The sequence below is a fragment of the Periophthalmus magnuspinnatus genome, chromosome 9, assembly GCF_009829125.3.
Source record: "Periophthalmus magnuspinnatus isolate fPerMag1 chromosome 9, fPerMag1.2.pri, whole genome shotgun sequence".
NCBI classification, from domain to species: domain Eukaryota; kingdom Metazoa; phylum Chordata; class Actinopteri; order Gobiiformes; family Gobiidae; genus Periophthalmus; species Periophthalmus magnuspinnatus.
Genome location: NC_047134.1, coordinates 19772316 through 19797188, shown reverse-complemented (window position 1 = coordinate 19797188; position 24873 = coordinate 19772316). Strand labels below are relative to the sequence as shown.

Below are 24873 nucleotides of genomic sequence, written 5' to 3'. Positions count from 1 at the left end.
CTCAGACCCAAGGGAAATATTACAACCCACATTAGTCTGATTATAATCCTCTAGACATAATCAGCAAGTTATTTTTAGTGTGGTTTATATTCATTTGAAGGGCCATTTACAAGTGCAAAGATTAAAAGAATATATATACAACTTGTTTTGAGTGTACCAGTGCAAATCAGTGAGGTTACCAGTCAATGTTGATGAATTTAACTGGATTGGAAATGGGGTTATAGGAAATGTGAAATTAGAATAGCTCCTTTTGCCTTTTTCCTGATTGATAAATGTGTAGAACTCAATTCAGAGAGTTCCACATATCAATCTGACATTATCCATGTTAGGCTGGTTTGGCTGTAGACTTTTCTAATTTTATTTCTATTATTAACGATTAAAAATGATTGAATCTCAATCTTGAATGTACAACCCTAAATGCTAACCCAGCCTTACCATATTTCCTAAGTATGTCCTGCAGATTTGACTTTTAACTTCTTCCCCAACATTTTCAGGTATAACTGTTATGTTGGCAAGTCTACATTTAGTAAGACATTAGTGGTTAAGCCTAGACTAACCCCCCTTAACTCCTCCATGCAGTAGACCATGTCTGTCTGCTTTAATTGAAAGCTTGTGTGTGAAAAGGTGATGAGGTCGCTCTAATGTTTTGGCTGGAACCCAGAGGTTGGCACTGAAGTCTTGGCTCAGCACCACTTGAACTGCAAAATCATGAATATTTTAGGTCCCTTTAGAAAACCCAGACAGGCCTATCATTATACCTGGATATTATCTGAGGTTTTGGTGGTCTTGAAGGAGAAGAAATGTGGTCCCTCCCTTTTAACTACACTGTAAATTTGTGAATGGAGGAAGCAGACCCAAAGTTTTGACCATATCCACCACTGAGGTCTAAACCAGGTCTAAACTTGATCTTAGCTAAACCATGACAACTAAAACGTCAACACGATGGACCTCCGTCGCGTTGTGTCCGAGGCACCTGTTCCTCTGCACAGACACTGCGCAGAGCTGGCAGGGCTTCTGTAAACCAGGCCAGCTGCTCTAACAGTAAATGGGCATGAATGGACTTTTTGTTCCTCCCAATCACAGCAAACCACTTGAGATAAAATTACACCCTCCAGATTTTCCTTTGTGACATGGGAAGCAGAGGTGAAGATTGTTTAAGTCATAGCATATTTATTTATTACATTTCTTTGTATTATTTTACACTGGAAATGTGGTATACAGAGCTATTAGAATGACATTATAAAAGTAGATTAGATATAGCTTTAGTATACAATTATAGTTAGTATCAAGCATGTGTTCAGATTGTCTTAATGCATTACATGACATCAGATCTATCAAAACTAAACTAAAATAAAATAATAAAATAAAAATAATCAAAACATTACTATTGTCACATGGTCCTTTCCATTGTCAGCATTTGTATTTTTTTTTAAAAAGGCCCCTTATAACATAGCTTAGGTCTTCCATACTACTCTGATGCCAAAAGACAACAGGTGCGTTTTGAGAAACATTGTAATAATTACTTGTTACTTCCACTCTCATTACAACAACATAAATTTCCGTCAATTGCACTGGGAGTGTCTAAACTCGCACAACACTTTTCGTTTCATTAGCCGTTTCCCCCCACACCCTTAAAGCAGCTGAGGCATTCCACTTCCACACTCACACAGGCAGCCAGCAGGACAGAGGGCCCTTTGAGTGGGACCGAACCAGGCAGGTTAGGGGAGGGATGGGAATGAAGGGAGTTTGGACTGAGCCTGGCCTTAAGGCTATTAAACATACCAGGCATTTTTTGTATAAAGCGTTGTCCAAAGAAACATGAATACAGTGGATAATGTCTGGTATGAATTCATTGTTAATTTGGTATGATACAGTGTCTGCTTATTACAACATGTGTTAACATCGTGTAAGGGCTGGGTGATATGACACAAAATGTATCATGATTTTTTTTTTTTTCCTTAAATGGATCATCACAATTTTTGATTTGATATTTTTTCTTATTACAGTAAAACAGATAAATACTTGTCCATTTCCTAAACATAGACAATACAGATTTTTCTTCCAGTTTCTCCATTGTCTGAACTCTGCCCCAAATCAGCTTTTACTGACAGAGGATTGGATTATCTTGAATACTGTATTCTTCTGACATGAACAAACAACTCTTTTACTTTGGACTGAACAGCCTATTTTTTTTAAACTTGTGAGTAAACCACATTTTACATGCTTAACCACAATGTGTCTTGTTTATTGAACTTCAGTCATTAGTTTAAAAGAATGATTCTCTCTTAGTCTTAGTTTTAGTCATTCAGCTGTAACCTTTTTATTTATTTTATTTATTTATTTATTTTATTTAGGACAGTGCATATGTCAACAACACCTGTGCACCATTGAGTGTTAATGTTAAAGGCTTGAAAATCAAATGACTTGTATTTATGTGTAACTTTGCCTTAAGTATCTATGTTGATCACTATCTCACAGCAAACCAGTTTCAGTAATTCAGACTTCTATAGCTGGGCTCAGTTAATACTAAAACTGCTAATTGCATTGTTATTCCAGTAAATTGTTAGTTGTGCATGTTCTGGGTTCATATATTCAAATGTCAGCTTCTATGGGACATTAAGTTGACCTGCTTTTTTAACAGCAGCTCTATGTAATAATTCATTTTAATTGTTTAGACAAAGTGATCATGCAGTATATTCAGTAGCTTTTATCTGTGAACAGTCATTCGAAAGGGGAACCCCACATTCTTCATTTAGAAAGGCTTGTTTATGAACAACAGCACAATACATGCGTCTGTCTTTGAGTGCTTCAAACTGATCACATTTTTATTCTGTCTTGTTTGGTTTATTTGATTTTGGCATTTTTTTCCATAACCAGTTTTGTTTTTCACTTCAGTTAGACCTTGTGCAACTCTAGTACGTGTCGAGTATGTTTTTAACGTCTGCAAAGACTTGCTCAACACTGTTGTTAAGTCTGGTCTTCAATCAACTAAAAGCAATGCATGCTATAAATAAACTGTTTTGTGACACTCACCTATACAAATTGAGTAGAAGTGCTGCTTGCTTCTTCCTCTTTCCTGTAAAAAGTTTCTTTCTTTACACTTGGCTAGACTGCTAGATTTTGGTTTTGTTAGGCAGACTATACTCTATAAGGATGAGAGGTGAAGACTTTTTTCAATGTTTAATCTATTCCGCAATCCAGACATGATATAAATAATTGAACGAACACAGAATCCATAATCCTAATCCATGTTGACATATGTGTGTTATGTATGTTTTAATGGAATATAAATAAATATTGGACCAGGAAACTGCACAGCTGCATGTTTTCATTGGAAGTGAAAAGCAAAGCACAAAATTAATGTTATGACATTGCGATCAAATAATAATATTAAGTGAAATTTCTGAATTTCATTTGGTTCCTTTTAACATTTGTCTTGCACATTTGTCTTGCACCACAACTATTACATTTAAAAGCATTTTTAGTATATTTCTGTTTTGCCAAAATATCTTCCGATTGCTGGGATTAAAATATTGTCAGGATAAGATATAATTTTTGTCGGTCATTATCGCCCTACAATCATTCCTTTCATCCCTTCCCCAGTAAAACCTCTGGTGTGGTGCATTGTCTGTTTATTTGCACATATTGGATGAATTATAAGCCTTTGATTCTGTATTTTCTGCTTGTTGGATTACAGCAGCCTCTGACCAGCCTGGGATATTTCCACACTCCATGATTAGTAGGTGCGTTTGGGCGGTACGTTCCACTTCGAGACCATGTTGTTCATTGACTGGCACTAATTTTAGACTGTTTTGCTTCACTTCAGAGGCAGCAGGCTGGTGGGCCCCTCTCACAACCGTTTACATGGCATTTTAGATCTGGCATATATCTCACATAGATGTAGATATGATAAGTGAAGTAAGGTAATAAAGGGTGTTAGCTGTGCCAGTTTACGTCTTATTTTTCTCTTCTTGGCATGTTTGACAGACTGTAAAACTTCCAAATAAAAATGCCCAAATTAAGAAATGGTGCTTGGCTTCACCTAGTTCTAGTTTTATTCCTAGATTCTTTGTTCCTTTTTAGTAAATTAAAGGTGCACCCTATTTGACTTTTCTGGTAGAGGGGCTGCCACTTGTCACAACATCTCTATGGTGATATTATTGCTTTGCCTGACATATTCCACTCTATGGTATTAAACCTATCCATCTTCATTAAGACAAACAGGTCAGGCCAATGTACAGGTCAGAAAATGTGAGTCAGCACACATTAAGAATACATGGCTTTCAAAGTTTTTTTATTTTAGGGATAACACAAAATTGTGATGCCACTATGGAACATTTCAGAAAAAGTAAGATGAAGAACAAATAAGCAAGTCGATCCCACCAGAAAAGTTACAAAGTGCACACAGAACTGAACTTGGACTTGTCTTCAACAAGACTGGGCTCTAATAAAGATCAAATCTTACACATGACAGTGTAAAATCCAAATATATTAAATTATTATATGCCAATAAGAGAAGAATGAAATATTGTATAAATGTTGAATATTACTGTTTTTAGTGTATCATTCATTTATTTCCAAGTACATTCTCACAGTCCAGTATCACACTCGCATTGTTCTTTCTTTGGCCTCTTTCTCTTGTTTCCATAGAGACCAGTGCATTCAAAGGGGAATCCAAACAGCCTTTAACTCCAGTAAAGCTTTTAACAATGTCAGAATTGACTTTTTATCCCAAAAAAGTGCTACAAATCTCATTTGGATCTATACTGACAGCATTACAGTCGTAAGAAAAAGAATGACCTTCATTTTACAGGGTTCTATTTATGAAATTATAGATGTTTAATGTAATTTCCAAACATTTTTGTACATGCTCAATATGTGTTTGTGACAGAAATTGCATTAGCAAAGTGCTCACAGTATATAAATAGTGAAGTGACATTTCTGTTTGGATTTGTTCACTGTCCTGGGTCAGTTTTTTTGAAATTCTAAAAAGGCTTTATTTGTTTGACTATTTCCTGCGTTTAATGATGTAATATTCATAGACCTTTCTTTTAGTCAGACAAACAACATTGAATATTGTAAAACTTGACTACACATTTTTGTTTTTGATGTTGATAACTATGCCGTGCATTTATTGTGTAGAATATACTCTACATAGCCTCTTCATATTGGCTGTGAAAGAAAGTAAAAGTGAGGTATTTTTTTCCATAATTTAGTTGTGACATGATGGAATACCACACAGTTGATTTGTTGTTTCACTATAATAATCAATTTACCTGTTTTCCATTTGAATTTGTATGAATCATAATTATAACATCAGCAGTCACCTTTAGGCTAGAAACATAAATAACAAACGCTTCAACAATCAAACAACAATAATATATCAATCAAAGTCTTCATTATAACTTGCTTTATAAAATCTCTAGTGCAGCTGATTGCATTGATCGTCTGTGCTGTTGCGGCACATCTGTCCCAGTTTTCCATCTGCGTGGATTAGGATTAAGGGGTTGTCTTTGCTTTGTCATCCACCAGACCTAGCACATATTAAACTGCTCTGGACACTGCTTTGTTTTGTGGATTGAGGAAGGAAACAGGCTTGATGGTGATGGATTATTTTCCAAAAAAAGCCACCAGGAAATTTATGTATAAACTACACATCCTTCTATATGTCCTTGAGGGCTTATTCTAATGTCACCTACAGTAGATTGTGTGGGAAAGGTGCTTAAAACATATCTGAAGAGGTATAATTCATAACAATTTTTTATTTGATGTTTTTAGTTATTAACAAATAAAAGTGGCTTTTAATATTAATTCCCTGGAAAATAAAATCCTTGCCCATTAAACACAAAAAAATGGCATGATTACGATTAGAAATTACTGAAATGTCTGAATTTAATTAGTTTAGTTTAATTTAATTAAGTCATTTTGTAAAAGAAATAGTATAAAATAGAACATACTTCACAAAATAATAACATCTCCATGGACACAAGCAGAAAAGTTACATAGTGCACCTTTAAACTTCTTGAAAATCACAGGCGCAGTGGCTCTTGCAGCTGTCCAGATCAGACCTTATGTAACAGCATTAGTGTGTATTTATTACAAGCCTTTTTAATCTGCATCTCATCATGTGGCAGAGGGCATATACTCTAACACTGAGGCTTTAGGAAATGACCACTTGCTAATTCACAGATAATCATAAGCTCCTCTATAGGATTGGAAGTTCATATAGCCTACTAATATCAGCTACAGTGTTTTTTGTAGTAATTCGAGTAGTGATGTAGGTAGAATTTCAGTTAAAGTTGTAGTACTTAGAAATGATACTATCGTGAAGGTATTTGTATCATAAGTATAGTTAGTAATGAATGCTGTAACGTTGACACAAGTTTCTAAGCGTGGAGTTGACTTTAAAACGTATTTATCAGCGTCTTGTGCTGTTAAATGAATGTGCTGGTATATAAATGTGATAGCCATGACCATAGAGGAGCCCCTCTCTATGAAGTGGTGTGTGTTTGTGGAGGGATGACCTTGTGAAAAGCCTGTTTCCGCTTTGACGATTATGAATGGGTGAATTTTCCGGACAAACCTGCCTCAACACTTCCTCCAGCAAAGATTATTGGACAGACTCTCTTTTGTCACCACTGGCCTATGCTACGGTATCCACTACTTTTCACTAGTTTAAAAATATTCCCTTTTCCAACAAAATTAAGACTAATGTAAATAAAGTTATATTAGCTTTAAGAGCATACTAAAGCTATTTGCTTTCTCGGATGAGGTTTTAGTTTATATTGTTTTTATTGTCCACCCTTACCAGAAAATAAATGTCTGCTAAAACAGTTAAATTATTGTTAAATTCTGGATTAATTTTTTTTCACAGTAAATAAAAATCTAAAATGTTTCCAGAATAAATTAGAAATACTGGACTACATAATCATTAGAAAATATCATCACATTACAGCTACTCATTTCACCTCCATATCTTCTATAGTTTCTCTTCAGTATTTTTCACTCTTGTCTAATCTGTCTTTAGCACCAGTGGTCCTCTCTGCTGGACTTCCCCAGAGTCTGTTTGGTTAACTCTGCACTCTGCTCCTCAGGCTCAGTCCATCACAGCTCATCTCTCCTGTTTGTTTGAGTCCATTGTGAATAGCTTTTGCTGGCTGTCACACTATCTCTCCCTCCCTCTCTCAAAGCGCTGCAGGGGAATCCTCTCTTTTTCCTGTTTTGAACCAGTCCCACCGCATTCATGTACAGGCAGACATGTTCTATCTGTTGAAAAGATAAGAAAATAACAAATTGGAAATTTGAGATGGAAATTAACACCCACCTACAATTGAAATGTTGTACTACTAGATAGACTTAAATCTGAATGTTTTGTATAAACATTGTTCAAGTTAATTGCCCTGGATTATTTTCAACAATCCTGAATTGTGAATTTGATATTGACAGCCATTCTGTCTCTCAGCCAGAAGGTTGTGGTTTAAATTCCTGGATCTTTTTTGAAAGCAGTTTTTTTGGCCATACACCTTAACAATACTTTTTAAACCTTTTATTTAATGCTTCATGTATTGGCTTGTAGCAGCTTTCGAAGCGTAGCATCATCGTCCTTTTGAATTTGATCATAACGTTTAGTCAGTGAATACCGTCCTCGACAATATCATAATATTTATCATGCTTGGAGATGAATCATGTTAATTGCACCATGAGATTAGTATACAATAGTTCTAAATACTTCGAAATACTTCCTCTACGTCTGGTCATCCTGTAAATGACTGAAACAACCCCTAAACAACCTGTGACGCTTCAAACCCTGGTAGCTTAATGTTTCTGGTTTTATTTGTTTAGTTGTTAAGTTCACATCTGCTCTGACGACACCCATGATAGGATCTCAGTGACGTTTGCTCTGACTCAGGCCTTTGACAGTGATTACAGGATATGCTCCTCTAAGGCCTCTTCCTTTAAATATCTACAATCCCGCGGACAGAAGAGTAACGTGTATTTTGTGACCAATTACACTTGTTTTGCTGTCACACGTTTGTCTGCTAGCATGTTATAAATTGTCTCCCTTCATAAAAATCTGTCGCGACTGGTTTCGGGTGTCTGGATCCTCTGTAATCCACACTCAATGTAAAGACAACCAGGATTGTGTCATATCTACTCCTTCATTTCAAAACATATTTTCCCAAAAGGCTGATTGGAGGTGTATGTTTAGTTTTGGTTTTATTTACAGTCAATCTTGGTGTAATATGTTCACCGTTGTTTATCAGTATAGGAGGCAAGGAAGTAGGTCATATGCTAAATTTGCGTCAAATATTAGTGATTATTTTAATGGTGATCATGATAAACAAACATAGGCCTACTTTGTGTTTGTTTAATGCATACTTAGTCCATCTCAAGTGCTTATAAAGTGGTGTCTATCTTCTCCAAAAGGTCCTCCTCTGTGTTCTAAAGTTCCATACATAAGAATATTTTAGGTTATAAAGTATTAGTATATTAACCAGTGCAAGTGTGATGAGTGACAATGCATACTATAGGACCATAGGAACACCAGTTTTAGTATTTCGGATAAGTTATCAAAATTAAACAAGATTATTATTCATGCTTTTAATGGATTTATTAAAATTATCACCCAAGGAAACATGTTTTAATCCAATATTACAGTTAACATAGCTGGTGTGAGCAGCACCTATTGTAGCCACTCTTTTCCCAGGCTTATCTTGGCCCTGGCTGGCACCATCACACAGTGATTGGCACAGACTGTAGAGCTGAGTCAGCTGTGGTGTTATTAAAACAGGATTTAATATAAAGACTGTGGTTTCTTGAAAGTCTTAGACCAACTTAGTTTAGATTTTACAATTACTATTCACTTGAAATGAATAAGACTTGACAAAACTGTAACTATAGACTAACTCCAACGTACAGTGTACCAGCATTCTTTTCAGTTACTTCCAACCAACCCCCCTACACACACGCACACACACACACCATATTCATATAGGCAAGGTGGGTGAAGTGTCTACAATAATATACAGTTGTCATAGCTGGGATCGAACTACCAACTAAGCAACTGCCGTATCTCTAATATAATAATTCAAGTTATGTTTTCATTTGTCAGCCTATCATTTAGTATTGTTTGCTTGTCTTCCACAGAAGCTCCTTACAATGATACATCTGGGTCCTATACGTTTGACCTGGACCAGAGCGAGGACCAAACCCAGGACTCTTTCAGTGGATCCCCCCCTCAGTCCCCTCGCCTTTGCTCAAAGAGCCGCAGCAGCCGCGACACTCAGTCCAATGACTCCCTGGAGTCTGCTCTGTCGGTAAGCACATTTCATATAAAATTGGTATAAAATGTATATTATTGGTTTTGATAGAATTAACTAATTTGAAGGCCATCTAAACTGTAAAAATGTCATACTATTCATATCTGTTGCTCTCATACCTGATTACCAAATGCTACCACTTTATCTTGTACAAATGAGAGTTTGAACAAGTTATTTTTGACAATATTGCAATGCTTTTGTTGTACCATGAATAATGAGTTTGCCACAAGTAAAATACCATCTCGTAAAAATATAGGGAGTGGCATCTGCAACTCCTCCAAACTTTTAATCAAATTTAATCACAAGAACAGGAATGTACAGCAGGAGGGTGTATTGAAAATCACATGGGGTAAATTACACTTTTCGTTCATGCTATGTGCTGTTGTAGTCTAACACTGTATTAACAAAACCAATTTGTATGTCTGTTGGGAAATCCAATCAAAAGAGTTGCCAAGGAATGTAGACAAAGCAGGTGATGCTGACTCAGGAGGTAGAGAGGTTGTCTGAAACTGAAGATTGACGGTTCGATCTCAGCCTTGGACACTTCGTGGTTGAATGTAATGTGATAATTGTCACAAAGAGACTGTGATGGCAGTGGCATGAATTGAAAGCCATGTCTGTTTTAAAGTAAATAAAGTAAAATCATAAACAATAATTTATTATATTTTTAGACACTTAACTGTATAATTATTTTGAAATTATGGCTTCACTAATTTGTTCATAATCAAACTATCTTTTCATATAAACCCTAGAGTTAATCTTTTGCCTCTGCTTTTTATCTTTCCTGTCTGTCTTTGCTGCAGGTTGAGCTGGATCAGGAAAAAGGGCTGGAAATGCGGAAGTGGGTTTTGTCCGGAATTCTGTCCAGTGAGGAGACATACCTCAGCCACCTGGAGGCACTTTTAATAGTACGTCTACATCTGTAAAATATTATTCTTCTCTCTGCTATTTTACCATGTACTTTCTACAGACACTTTTTGTTTAGTTCAACATGACCCCACCAATTATTATATTATATTATTGTATAGTTATTATACAATTTGAAATGAGCAGCACTTCCTTTAAATACAAAATCATTCAGACTCCTCTATCTGCATTTATGATCTTTGTAGCCAATGAAGCCCCTGAGAGCTGCTGCCACCACGTCTCAGCCGATGCTCACGGTTCAACAGATCGAGACCATCTTCTTCAAAGTCCCAGAGCTTTACGAGATCCACAAAGAGTTTTATGATGCGCTGCTGCCCCGAGTCCAAGACTGGAGCCAAAACCAGTGTGTGGGGGACCTCTTTCAGAAACTGGTATTTCAACGTTGCAGGATTGCATAATTGCATGAATTGGCAAAAAGTTGTCATTATTAAAAGAACTATCACTATCCTGAAGTGACAGAATAGTTTATTGCTTATATGTGCAGCTTGAGGTTGTTACTAAATCAAGCTAGCTTCTATGGGCCATAAGCAGAGCGTCTCTGGTATTACTAATCTGACACAGGCACCCATTTACAAAATGAAAATTAACTACTTGAACTAACCCCCATTTTCATTCATTATGGGCTGTTTACATCAACCACATAGTGTTTATTAAGGGGACACACATACACCCATATACATAATGAAATAACCAAATAATAATTAATTGAAAGATTTTACAGCATTCGTTCCTTATTTTTGCCTTGGGCTCTCAATATTTTTGATGGCACTGGATAATCTAGCTTTTAGTTACTTTGGGTTTAAGGACAGTTTATTTTATAATAATTGTAGTTTTAAATGTAAGCCTCTAAACGTAAACTCTCCTCTCCAAATAGCATGTTGGTTCATCAAACAGAACGCTGTCCATTGAGTCATACTGTTGATTAGCAGCTAATTACTGGGTCCTTAAATGTCATGGCCATATCATTAATATCATGTTGGCTTGTTGCTAATGCTGCAGTGCACACGTGAGGCGACTGCCTGGAGTCATGTCCCACTCAGATAAAAGCCTGGCGCTCCACACGGTGCGCAGTAAAAGAGGAGCAGCCTCTGCTGAATAGGAGCAAACTCAGGCTCTCAAAGGAACCAGTGTAGATGGGTTCTAGCAGTGTAGAAAACGCATCTAAGGAGCTGTGGCAATGGTGATGTAATATAATAAGAAAGCAACTGATATTTTGAAGTACTTTTCTACTCTTTGAAAGTAACACATACAGATTTTTTTTTTTCATGTATTAGCTGAAACACTTAAAATTTAGATTTGACCACTTATGTTGTTTTGTTGATACATAAAGATGCATTTATACATTCAATCGTAGCATAGAGTAACCAACTACTTGTTCGTTATTCTGTATTTCCAACATGACCCAAAATTAGACTTATATTATTAGCTTCTATAATTACTGTTACATACAGACTTGAGATCAAACAAAGTAAACATGTTTGTACCCATTACATAACTCTTTTTGTTGACAGTGTAGCCTTAAAACATTTTGCATCTGTCTCTCCTAAAACAAGCTTTGAATCTACATTAGATCTTTTAACTATATGAACTGATGCTCAACTTTAGTTAAAAAATTTCTAGAGCTAACATTGTCTTAATTTCCTCTCCTCTCTTTTCCGGCAGGCCAGTCAGCTCGGAGTGTACAGGGCCTTCGTGGATAACTATAAGGTCGCCGTGGAGACTGCAGACAAGTGCTGCCAGGCAAATGCTCAGTTTGCCCAGATATCTGAGGTATGAACCCTCCCATCAAGTAAGACAGTGTACTGAAAGTGGTGGTGACAGGGTCCAGAACAGAGGGCCTAATAGATTTCCAAAACTTTTAACTTTGCTACTGCTTTTTCTCATGCCTTTGATTTATTTTTAACAGAGTCTGAAAGTAAAAAGCACAAAGGATTGTAAAGATCAGTCTGCAAAATATTCACTTGAAAGTAAGTAGTCTCAAATGTATGTGTGTTGCACCGGCTTCGACAATTTACTGAATGTCATTCCTCACTCTTGACCTTCTTTTGTGCTATGCTGTCCTGTCTATCCAATCCTGTGGGTAAAAAGTGCAATGTTATGAAGCATTCATTCTATCATTTTTTATTTGTTGTAAATTGGATAAGTAAGAATCAACAGTGACTGTTAAAACAATATGCATATAAAAATAAACTATATTTGTCGTCTTTACTTGTGTGAGATGTTTTAAACTATATTTTTTCCTACAGCTCTCCTTTACAAACCCATAGACAGAGTTACACGCAGTACACTTGTTCTACATGTAAGTCACAAACTTAAAGATCTTATCTATTAATCTCTCTATTTCCTATAAAATTTATTTCATAACCTTTTCTCGTAGGACCTCCTGAAGCACACACCCTCATCCCACCCGGACCTCCCTCTGCTGCAAGACGCTCTCCGAATCTCCCAAAACTTTCTGTCCAGCGTCAACGAAGAGATAACGCCACGCCGGCAGTCCATGACCATCAAGAAGGGAGAGGTTAGTACTGCATGAATCTTGTATTGACATTTAACCAATCCTATGACAAATTTTGATATAATAAGAGAATTGCTAAATACATACAGAGTGTCATTGGTTTAAAAATCAAGCTTTTCTACACAGTTACATGATATACCAGTATATGCCAAGATCCCTTGTTTGTTTCTTAGTATTTTAATTAATTATCAATGCAGTTTCAATATGTGACTTGTGATCCTAACCAGCCACATCTGAGCCACATTATTACCTCACAGCCATTGATACTGTAAATATTGTCAGATTGCAGTTGCAAGGTATTGTGAAATTTTGGACTTTGCATTCAGGATCTTCACGTTTTTATTGCTCCAAATTAGTGTTTCCTCACTATTTACTTTTCGGGGTTGGGTGCCTATTATTTCTTCTGGAAGGACAGCCTAACCTAATGTACAAACAGTGACTATTATGATTTTGGCATAGTACCAGAAAAGTCAAAGTAATAATAATACAATAATATATTTACAACTGTTCATTTAGACATTCACTGAGCTTGAAGCAGTCTTGAATTTCAGACGACATTCTGTGTTTATAATTTACCTCTTGCACTGACTGTAAATGTGTGGAGGTGTTTTGGTAATAAAATTATTCAGGTTGCTTGTGACTCACCGCTGCCTGGCTCAGATCCTGAAGGAAGTCTAACAATAAGGAAACTTGGGACAAAGCAAATCCTCCCATCCTCTCCCAATCCAGCCTCCATATTACTTCCCAGAAATGCCCAGCAGTGAAACTTATCAAATATCTGTCGCACTATTTTACTGGGTGTGTTCATAATAGTTTTGAACCCTTAGTTGCTTGCTTCTGGAAAGTTTGGACTCACACAGATTATATGTTGATTTATTGTTGCTTGGAAGTGTCCAGTTCAAAAAGGAGGATGTCGGAACAAAGACAGTGGAAGACGATGTGGGAGAGGTTGTTTTAGTTTGATGTCTCAAGTTCTATAGAAAAAAACATGAATGGTATAATTACCTTGTCCTCAGGTCAGAAGAAATTGCTAATTTCCATTGTAAATGTATCAAAAGCAAAATTGATATAACAGGGCTAATAAGGTTAGCACTACAATATCTGCAGTGGCTTGTGTTATTCATTTGTGAGGATAGGTTCCAAGCAAGACATTTTTATTTGATTCTGAGACAATCAGAGTGTCGTAGAATAGACAGCAAGCATTACCTGTGTTTTTGTACCTTATGATATTTTTGTTCTGTTTTTTTTTGTTAACTAGTAGTAATAAAAGCACTTAAACCCAGCCTCTCCCATAAAAACTGCTATAAATTGATTACTAAGTTTAAATCTGGTTATACCCTTACTGTTTTCTTAAGTTTTAACATAAGAGGATGCCACACAACCATAATTTTACCCCTTGGTGATATATTTGTTTTTATATACAAGGCAATAAATCAAAGCATGTTTGTTACTATTTTGTCTGCAGTATATAAGTCTCATGTAGAGGTAAATGCATGACAAGAACGTTTGTTTTCATCTGTGGTTGTTGCTATTTTTGTTGCTTTCCCTATAATTTAACTTAAGTACCCAAACTGAGCTTAGTTTTTTGTGTTATCTGACTTGTGTACCGGTACATTTGACTACATATTCTTTGGAGGGTATCATTTTCTATTGAGCTGCCCTAACAGTGAATCACAATAAGATTTTAGGAGAGCATGTTCTTGTGGGAGGAGAGTAGGGTCCCACGTGGTCAGTGTCAAGAGGCAGTGTTATGAGATATAATGCTACAGGGGACAAAACAGCTGCTGGTGCAATTGTGGCTATCTCTAAACAGAAGGAAAATGCTAGTTCTAATATAAAGAATCCAATATATATAAAATTAATATTATTTGTGAAATAAAATTCACCATTTAATATTAAGTTTGGCTAGTTTTCTATTTTCCATATTAGTATTGACAAAACTGGACATTTTATCGAGTTCCATGAAAATTATAAAAGTTTGCAGGTCTGTTTACATGCTTGACTAGGACTGACAATCAAAACATGGCCCCAGGTAGGATGTTACAGTAGACAACCACAGGAATGCCCACTTTAGAATTCTATCCTACCTATCTCATGACTACACAAACTACAACAGCCCAGAGGTCAAAAGGTCAAATGGAAACCAGGAAGCAGTAGGAAGAGTGTGCGGCTCTGTCCGGTCAGTGTCAAGTTAGGGTGACCACAGATTATAGGGTGAAAACAAACATTTGAACTGATAAAACTGGCAGCTGCATGAAATCTCTGTTATTGTATTGATAACAACAGGTTAAAGAGGGTACAGTGGCTCCCAAATGGTGGGTTAAGAGGACTTGGGGAACAAAGTTGACAATATTGTGGTATTATTACAATAAAAAAAATTAAAAAAATCTTAACATAATAATGGAGCTCTTCACCATTTTAGAGCATGCATAGTCAAATGTAAGTAGTTTTGTTATGGGTTAAAGAAAGACTGCACTTGATCTCATATTTGAACTAGTGAATTATTAAACTTCAAAAAACACATTTTTAATTGCATTTTGTTGTCTTTCAGCACAGACAGCTGCTCAGGGACCGGTTCATGGTGGAGCTGGTGGAGGGCTCTAGGAAACTGCGTCACGTCTTCCTGTTCACGGACCTCCTGCTCTGCACCAAATTGAAGAAGCAGTCCTTGGGGTGAGTCATGTGACCAAATGACCAATCACAGAGAGGTATTTACACACATGGGGGGGTCATAGGTCACATGGGACCCCATAAGACCGAGTATTTAATCAGTTCACCATTCATAAAAACACATCTATAGATAATTGCCATATTCAAGTCACGTGAACAGTATCAGTAACTATATATGACTAATACTGAAATTTCTGTTTCAACGGTTGCATCACATAGGTATTATCCTGTCTTCATAAGGTTTTGTTTTGTTCTATAAAATCTGATGATAACTTGTTTTTTTAGATTTTAATAAAAACATATATGAAATCTCTCAAATGCTTAGGCAGTGTTTGAATTGTACACTTTATATTGAATTTGACTTTTAAAACAAAAATGACAAATCTAATTGCAGTCACAGTTCATGTTAAGAAATGTATCAGTACTGTTGACTTTCAACTTACCGGTAGTTTTTTTTCTCTAATTTCCAGGAAGGGGCAGCAGTACGACTGTAAGTGGTACATCCCATTGGCCGACCTCACCTTTCAGACTCTGGAGGACTGTGAGTCAACACCCATCCCTTTGGTCCAGGATGAGGAAATCGATGCCATGAAAATCAAAATTTCTCAAATCAAGAATGACATCCAACGAGAAAAGGTAACACAACAACTTACAACAACAGAACCAGGAACTAAAAACTAAAATCATGTGGAAGTCTGCGATGCGGATGTTTGTCTAGACACCATCTGAGTAACTTCAGCCAGAGATGGAAAGAGTAGTGAAAATGTCTATCGAAATGTACTACTGCTACATTTAGAGATACAAATAACTAAAAAAAAAAAAAAAAAAACATATTCAAATGTCTCTGGATGAGCCCAAATTTCTTTTGACCTGCTTATCTCCATGGAAACATTATTGCTTTGCCTATGTTTCACACTGTGGTATTAATCTTGTCTGTCTGATTGTTCAATTCAAATACTATAAAGAACCATTACAATTGTTTTGATTACAGAGAACAACGAAAGCCCCCAAAGTGATTGAGCGATTGAGGAAGAAGCTGTCAGAGCAGGAGTCAATGCTGCTGCTAATGTCCCCTAATATGGCGTTCAGAGTGGCCAGCAGGAACGGCAAGGTGGGTCCCAGATAGATGAACTTTAGTTGAGCTTTGTATTGCAGTGATTTTCTACATTGTATTTATTTATTTATTTTTTTTTATTTTTTTTTTTACAAAAAAATTTATACAAAATGTATATTATTATGAAAGCATTTTACAGTATTTGGGTATTTCCCAAAAGTGAATTGTGCATCTACCACCATCTGCTGGTTATAATAACAACTTACACTTTTATTGTCTTCTAAGGGTTTCACATTTCTCATCTCTTCTGATTATGAGCGAGCTGAGTGGAGGGAAATCATTCGAGAACAACAGAAAAAATGTAGGTAAATCGGTGGCTATATTTTTGAAAATCTGAAGTTTGATTTGAAACTTGACTATTGTGTTCTGTAGGTTTTAAAAGCTTCTCTCTAACTTCTCTGGAGCTGCAAATGCTCACAAACTCCTGTGTTAAACTCCAGACAGTGCACACAATACCAATGACTATGAGCAAAGAAGGTACATTTTTATTTTAAACAAACATAATTATGCATCTATAACCTATAATTTATTCTTCTTATTTGAAGATGATGAGTCTTCAGGTTTGTATGGCTTCCTAAATGTCATTGTCCACTCGGCGTCAGGCCTTAAACAGAGTCTAGGTAAGTATTATTCGTCAGTATCTACAATAATGTATTCTTTTGCAAAGCTATATAGTGAAGGTTACTAGAATGAATTTAAATTTAAACACAATACATATCAATACTGAATTCCTTCTCATAAAATGTAAAAGGATTCCAAACTGTTATCTCTGTGGATAAGTGTAACCACAAGTTTTCCTGAGAGTTTCACAAATCCACTGAAAAATATGGAAAAACAAGTATTTTTTAGATTAGGCAATAAAAAATGGTCTTAAATACACTAACTATACCAAAACTGCTCATATAATACAGAAATAAACCAGCACTCAATCACGGAAGGTCAAATGTTATGTTCTTGTGATACAGACTTCAATCAATTTGACCAGATGTACTCTTCAAATAGCATACAAATGTATTGACTTAGCCAATTTTGCAATCATAATACAATAGCAGTCCAGTGTGAAGCTGTATTGTTAATCATATCCCTGGTAATGCAGATGGCACGTGTTTTAGCCTCTGCCTCTGTCTCCCTCTTTCTGCCCCCCTCCCTCTCTCTCTCTCTCTGGGAGGGCAGCTGCTGCTAAGGGATTAACCGGGAAATCTGCGTACAAGCCACCTCAAATATGTCTTAGTCAACTCACCACACACTGAAAGCTTAGGGTTTCACTTTACTTTCTACCAGACAAACAATGGCATCATTCAATACTAGACTATGCTATGGGTGTGGTTGTAAAAAGGGAAAACCTCACTGAACACTGAGCAAATGCAGAACTACGATGTAATGCAAGCATTCAGTGGCTCGTAGCATATCAAAGAATAAACCTTGCATTGTCTTGTTATTAAAAAAAAAAATATCAACCAAGTCAGATTACTAATCCATGTTGCATATAAGAAAAATAAAATCCCTCATGTCTGATGTTCATCTTGTGTTCTAGACCTGTACTGCTCTTTGGAGGTGGATTCATTTGGATATTTTGTGAACAAGGCGAAGACACGAGTGCACCGAAACTCAACTGAACCAAACTGGAATGAGGTACACTTCATTGTACCACTATTTTACTTTCTTTTATTGCTCTTTTTATTCAACAAGAGATTCAATTTAGTTGAATTAATGAATGCATATGGATGCATTCATACATATGAATACATGCAAACATATGGCCTCACACACACACATACACCCACACACACACACACACACACACACACACACAATAAATGATTAATATAGTTAAAAAACAAATATAACTTAATAATAAAAAAATAATTGTTATTTCTTATAGGAGTTTGAGATTGAACTGGAAGGTTCCCAGACTCTGAGGTTGCTCTGTTATGAGAAATGTGCCACTAAATCAAAACTGAGTAAAGAAGATGCAGAGCTCACAGAGAGAATCATCGCCAAAGGTCAAATCAAGGTAGGTTTGTCAGATGGGGGGGGGGGGGGGTCACCTGGGATTTATAGAACTGTACTTACATTTGTAACTTTCGTTTTATTTGGATTGCACAAAAATGTTCATTTATCTTCTAGAAAAAAAAATCGATTTTGACGCTTTATCATGTTGTCAATAGATAGGTGTCCTCATAAGGGAGATTAATTCCCTTTAATTAGTCAGTTAAATATACATATAACTAATTACAGACCAAAAATAACATTTACATCAAATCTACATAAAGAAAACAAATACAATGCAAGATGTGATTGTTTAAAGAAGTTGGATCTAGCTTCTGTTGTTACTGGTGGAAATTGAAAACGTTATTGTAATTAATATAATATGTAGGAAATTGCATAGTTCATCTATAAAATATTCTCAGATTAACCTTTAAAACCTGCTGTTGGACAATTCCATTAGGACCCATGTACTTTGGGCTCATCCTGCCCCATAGCATTTTTTATCAAAGCCTTCATCTGATATAGTTTCAGTGGCCCATGGCGTTGGCCCATGACGTTGGCCCTTGGCGTTGGCCCTTGGCATTGGCCCTTGGCGTTGGCCCTTGGTGTTGGCTCTTGGCGTTGGCCCTTGGCGTTGGCCCTAAACCATGACACACTCCAGATCTGCTTTGATCCGGAGTGAAGGGATTTCTCAAATGCACAGGTGGCAGAGAGGGAAAGCTGGAGAGAGCTGGCATCCTGTATTTTTCTTCACTCGTGGTTGTACTCCGCAAGGTTCTAATCATGGTTTAATTATGCATCCTCACAGGAATATATCTACCTTTACCATATTTGTCACAATTCAAAGGGTTTTTAGCTTGATACATGTATATAATTGAATGATTCATGCAATTTGGTGGAGACTCAAACTATATAAGAGGCTTCTTCCACTTCAGTTTGACTTAAAAAATTGCATATTTGGTAACTGCTAAATTTATTCTGTATTTTAGTCAGTAGGCGCTATCCCCAGGCAAGAATGGTTCCAGCCTCTTAATTATGGAGTTTTTTATATATATAAAACCTACATTAACACAAATAAATAAAGGTGATCAATATAGGTTTAAGTAAACATAAGCAATAGTAGACACAGTATCTAACCCAGTAGTCTCACTTAGTCCTACTTGGCCGTGAATGAACCTTCATTAAAGTCACGGGCTGCTCCTCGTCTTCTCCTGGCTGTGACAAGTGTGAACACATGGGAAAGAGGGTAGGAGGAGATTCACCACATAATCCTAAAATCCATTTAGGACAGGAACAACAGGCAGCAAGCAGCATGGTCCACTGGCTTTGTTCTGCCTTCAATGGACGCTGAATTCATTTAGAGCTTGTCAGTGGAAATATGCAACAAGGATATTTTACATTTTTAACTGTTTTTGTAAGAAAGACGTTTGTTTGTTTTCTTATTTATATTCATTATTATTTCAATGGTAGCTTTTTGGAAAATGGATCTAACTTGGACCTTTCAGAAGCTATAAAGAGGCACTGGAATTGCTGTAAATTGGTAAAGCTGAAGGTTGAATAAAAATAAGCTGGAGATTTTAAGGATGAGTGATTTTGGTCCAAATATTGAGGACAGCATGGACCAGACCATTGGAGCTGAGCTGGAGAGTGACTTAATACAGAGGAAAAGCCTGAACACAGGAGCTCGACTGTGGGATAGAGTTAGAGGGACACTGCTTAGACCCAAGGTAAAGAGAGGAGCTATGATTACTAGTAGTACTATCTTAAGTAGTCTTGATAACTCAACCTGCAATCATGTTTTATTTCATTTATTTTTTATCATAGTACCAATATGTCAGTGTGTGTCATTGTACTGGTATTTCACACAATGCAATATATAAATAAGATTCAGTTAAGAAAGGATCTGGAAAAAGACAAGGGAGTATCATTTTTAACAATTGCAATTATAATAATTTACTGAGTATCGCAACTGAAGACCATATAGTTAAAGTACACTTTTCAAATACACTGAAATAAAGAAATATTTAAAATTAATTTAAATTGTAAATAAAAGTACCATAATGTAATTTGGATCAAGTAGTCTTATCTAACAGCTTCATACTGTTTTGGGGTCTTTAAAGTTGTTTTTTGCTGAACAAAGGATTAACTGAATGGGATTTCATGTTTTCTTTGGCAAAATAACATCTGCCGCACGAGATTAATCCAATGATGTTATGATATTTTGGCTTGATGTACATAAAAGCAGGGGTATGATTTGTTTTCAGTACCTTTGTGTAGTTTATTCTTTCTTTTTGTGCTGATACAAATCTTGTACTAAATCATTTGTGTTGTATTTTTTAGCTGGACCCGCAGACTTTACAAAACAAAGACTGGCAACGAACTGTTATTGCTATGAATGGGGTGAGTAATGTGTCCCATAACAATTCATTGTGTAAAATTTTTAGATTAACTCTTTTAATGTTTCCTTACAGATTGAGGTGAAGTTGTCAATGAAGTTCACAAGCCGAGAATTCAGTCTGAAGAGGATGCCTTCAAGGAAACAGTCTGGAGTGTTTGGGGTCAAAATAAATGCGGTGACCAAGTATGTATTAAAAATAAAATGTGTTATTATTATTATTTCCTATTATTGTTAATGACTTGTTTGTGTCTTTGTCAGGAGAGAGCGGTCGAAGGTGCCCTTGATTGTACGGCAGTGTGTGGAGGAGATTGAACGGAGAGGGATGGAGGAAGTGGGGATCTACAGAGTGTCTGGAGTTGCAACAGACATACAGTCACTGAAAGCTGCATTTGACACAAGTACGTCCAAGCTTTACATTAACATATCCACAGCATAGAGGTTTGTTAATGATAGGGACTGGACAAGATCTTGTGTGATAAAATGGCCATATGCACACATGTGAATATGATCTTGTTAAATGTGTTTTCATTTTGGCTAATTGGTTAACACTGGTGATTCACAACTTTTAAAAGACTGTAGCTCCATAAAGCAGTTCTACAATGGCAGTAAAAATATTCAAGAAAATAAATGAATAATTGTGGACGGACCCACACAATTTTATTTACTATAAATAAAAATCTTGTTCTCTTATCTTATTTTGTTTAGAGGGAAATGTGTTTTGACCCTTCTTAATGATAGTTTTTCTTGGTCAAGTGTTGAGTTGCCTGGGAGAATACCCACAAAAAGGATTTTGATGAATTACATTTACATTCTTAGTAGAACTTAAAGTGGTGCTAATTGAACAAGCTATAGCATATATAATCAGTCTTAATTTTCTTGTCTTCATCATGTTGATATTTTTACTGTTTCTCTGTAGATAATAAGGATGTGTCTTTGATGATGAGAGACATGGACGTCAATGCCATAGCTGGGACTCTCAAGTTGTATTTTCGTGAACTACCTGAGCCTCTTTTTACTGATGAGTTATACCCAAACTTTGCTGGCGGCATTGGTCAGTAATTGTATATCTTATTTTAATATTATGTAGAAGTTAATATACTTAACTAAATATATTTTTATTTTTTCCCTGTAGCTCTTTCAGACAGTGTAGCCAAGGAAAGCTGCATGTTGAACTTACTACTGTCTCTGCCTGAACCCAACCTAGTCACTTTTCTCTTTATACTTGACCATTTAAAAAGGTAAAAGTAATCTAGTAATATCCTTTTTCCTGTTTGTAGCGCAAACCTATTAATTTACCTTGACAAAATAATGCATATTTGTGAATTCTTATAATTACCATAGAAATGCAAATCTGCTTGTACTACTGATAGAAATGTGTTACAATGCCTGTAATGTAAAGCATATTTCTACACTAAAGTGTACTATAATTAACTGTTTTTATGACATTTTGCAGGATTGCCGATAATGAGAGCATTAACAAGATGTCACTGCACAACCTGGCCACAGTTTTTGGTCCCACTTTGCTTCGGCCATCTGAGAAAGACAGTAAACTGAACAGCTCCCAGCCCATCTCTATGAACGACTGCTGGTCTTTGGAGGTCATGGCTCAGGTACCAAAAATGAAGCCTTACATAAGGCTTTTATCTAAATGTATGTTGTATATCATATTCACATAAACTTTAGTGAAACTAAATTACTGTTAATTTTCTTTCAAATAGTTTTTCACAGTGGGTGATGTTTTTAAGCAACTACAAGAAAATATATGAGCACAATCTTGTGTATAATGATAAATAATGCAGTATGTTTCAATTGTAATCAAAACATATTCCCATCCTGATTATCATATCTGTTTTGAACATTCTTTTTTGTTTGTATGCAACTCTTTAACAGCAATTTTGTACATTGGGTTATCTTAGAACCATGAAGCATTCTGCTGTAATTGGACTCCCATTACTGAATGATTAAGAATTTTATTTTAACACCCCCAAAATATCGATTCTGTGATTGTCCATGTTAACCTTCCCATTACACACCTCATGTAAGGGCTAAATCATTGTTTGATTGATATTTTAAAAGGATCCATGTGTCTTTCCAGGTCCAAGTGCTGCTGTATTTTCTGCAGCTTGAGAGTATCCCAACTCCAGACAGCAAGCGGCAGAGCCTTCTCTTCTCCACTGAAGTATAACAGGAGCACATACTTCATTCTCATCATAATGAGAAAGTAACTTTTCCCATGATTAGCCTCGGTGAATGCTGCTGAGTGGCTGCTGGTTTACCATACAGTTGCATTGTATGTCCACCAGAGGGAGGCAATAATGCACATTTAGTTTTGAAAAAAGACCATTGTGCGTTTTGGGTTTTTTTTGTGTTGGTTCAACAATCTCTTCTAAATCATTCCTATTTTTATTTAAACACCTTTCTTTAAAACGTTCCTTGTTCTGTCACTGTGCACATCTCTCCAATCAAAGGAGGTTTACTATTTTGCTGGTTAATTTTTTTTTTCATTGTTGATGTTGAGCGAATGATTGCTTGTTTTTGTGTTTCGGTAAAAGCTGTGCCAATGGTTCCCTACTGATGACCAATAGATCATTTCATTTACTCTTATGTTTACACTCTTCTAATTTTATAAAGTGACTGAATTGTTGTAGTCACTAAACATGCAGGCATGTTGAACTATAAACGTTTTAAGTGTTATGTACCGTAATTGTCTATATTTTTTTCCTAATTTGGTTGGGCCAGAAAACAGAAATTTGAGGACCAATAAAAGGGTAAAATGCCAAATTAGGTTTTTTAAAAGTTTTGGGATTATGGCCTTGGCCTATCAAAAAATATTCCCTCACATAAAATATTATAGAATATTATTGTTACACATCCTTTGTAAAGCCCTGTTTTCTTGTTTTTTCTCATGACAACGCATTAGTGAGCATATGGTCAATATCTATGCTGTTGAAGTCATGTTTGTCATAATCTTTTTTTCCAGTTAATTACCTTGCATCAGTGTTACATGTACATTCCTCGAATAATATTGAAACTCTAGGACATGAACTCTGCTGTAGAAATGAAGAGATTAGTCTTATCTACAAACTGTTCCTCACTGGACTTTTAAAGAGCCATATCTGATGTTAGCTGGTTATTACTGCATTTATCTTCCACAGTCTCAGTATTAGTGTAAACCTCTGTGAAAGCACATGTCACAACAAGTATTCAACTTTTATTAGCTGTACAAAAGCAATAACTGTACGATCAATGTATATGTAAACATGTAAATAAATAAGGGTATAATATAGTTTGTGTGATTTTAATTAATTTTAAGTTTTTATATGTCTGTAATTCATAAACACATTTTCCCCTGGAGGAAGTGTCTAAAGAGGGGGAGGTATTTTCTGCTCAGTCTCTTGTCCCTGCCACTTGCACTGTTCTATCTAGTCTACTAAACTGTAAAACAGAACCATCAACTTAATTTATGACTTTATTTATGTATGACTGTGTTCATAACAGTTTGTAAAAACACTTGCATGCACTACTTCAAAATGAAAGACAAATTCAAAGATCATTAACTTAAATCATAAATAGCAAATTTAATGCAAGACATGATGATCTAGCTTTATCTTTTGAAGTCTTAGTTAAAGGGGCACTGAGTAACTTTTCTAGTGAAGGGACAGCCACTTGCTTGTCTCCACAGAGATGCCATTGCTTTGCCTTAAATGTTCCACAGTACATATCTTTCTCAAGCAGACAACACTAGGCCCAGTTACAGGCCAGGAGCTCCCTTAGAGTAAGAATGCATGTTTTTTTCCAAAGTATTTTAGAGCAATAAAAATGCTCTAAAACTGAAAAAAGCAAGCTAGGGAAGTTTAATATCATACTGTGGAATATTCCAGGTCAACATCTCCTGAACACAAGCAGGTTAAACACCCCCACCAGGAAATTTACATGAGAT

The 24873-nt window shown here is 36.0% G+C and overlaps 1 protein-coding gene across 3 annotated transcripts in view; it reads left to right on the top strand.

Annotated features, from left to right (window-relative positions):
• si:dkey-91m11.5 (PH_BCR_vertebrate and RhoGAP_Bcr domain-containing protein) overlaps positions 1–24219 on the top strand; it is a 30552-nt gene extending 6333 nt beyond the window's left edge. For 2 of the 3 annotated variants that reach the window (XM_055224128.1, XM_033972212.2), the window contains 22 exons: positions 9148–9317; positions 10124–10228; positions 10433–10618; positions 11910–12017; positions 12154–12214; positions 12494–12546; positions 12625–12765; positions 15314–15435; positions 15903–16068; positions 16424–16543; positions 16772–16847; positions 16919–17023; positions 17092–17166; positions 18081–18178; positions 18429–18560; positions 20876–20935; positions 21007–21116; positions 21192–21331; positions 21850–21984; positions 22066–22171; positions 22387–22543; positions 23029–24219. In XM_055224128.1, coding sequence (XP_055080103.1) covers positions 9148–9317; positions 10124–10228; positions 10433–10618; positions 11910–12017; positions 12154–12214; positions 12494–12546; positions 12625–12765; positions 15314–15435; positions 15903–16068; positions 16424–16543; positions 16772–16847; positions 16919–17023; positions 17092–17166; positions 18081–18178; positions 18429–18560; positions 20876–20935; positions 21007–21116; positions 21192–21331; positions 21850–21984; positions 22066–22171; positions 22387–22543; positions 23029–23118 — 2516 coding nt within the window. In that variant the 3' untranslated portion in view covers positions 23119–24219. The remainder of the gene's footprint in view (positions 1–9147; positions 9318–10123; positions 10229–10432; positions 10619–11909; positions 12018–12153; positions 12215–12493; positions 12547–12624; positions 12766–15313; positions 15436–15902; positions 16069–16423; positions 16544–16771; positions 16848–16918; positions 17024–17091; positions 17167–18080; positions 18179–18428; positions 18561–20875; positions 20936–21006; positions 21117–21191; positions 21332–21849; positions 21985–22065; positions 22172–22386; positions 22544–23028) is intronic. The other variant, XM_055224129.1, reaches the window with a different exon arrangement.
• Positions 24220–24873: the final 654 nt, after the last annotated feature.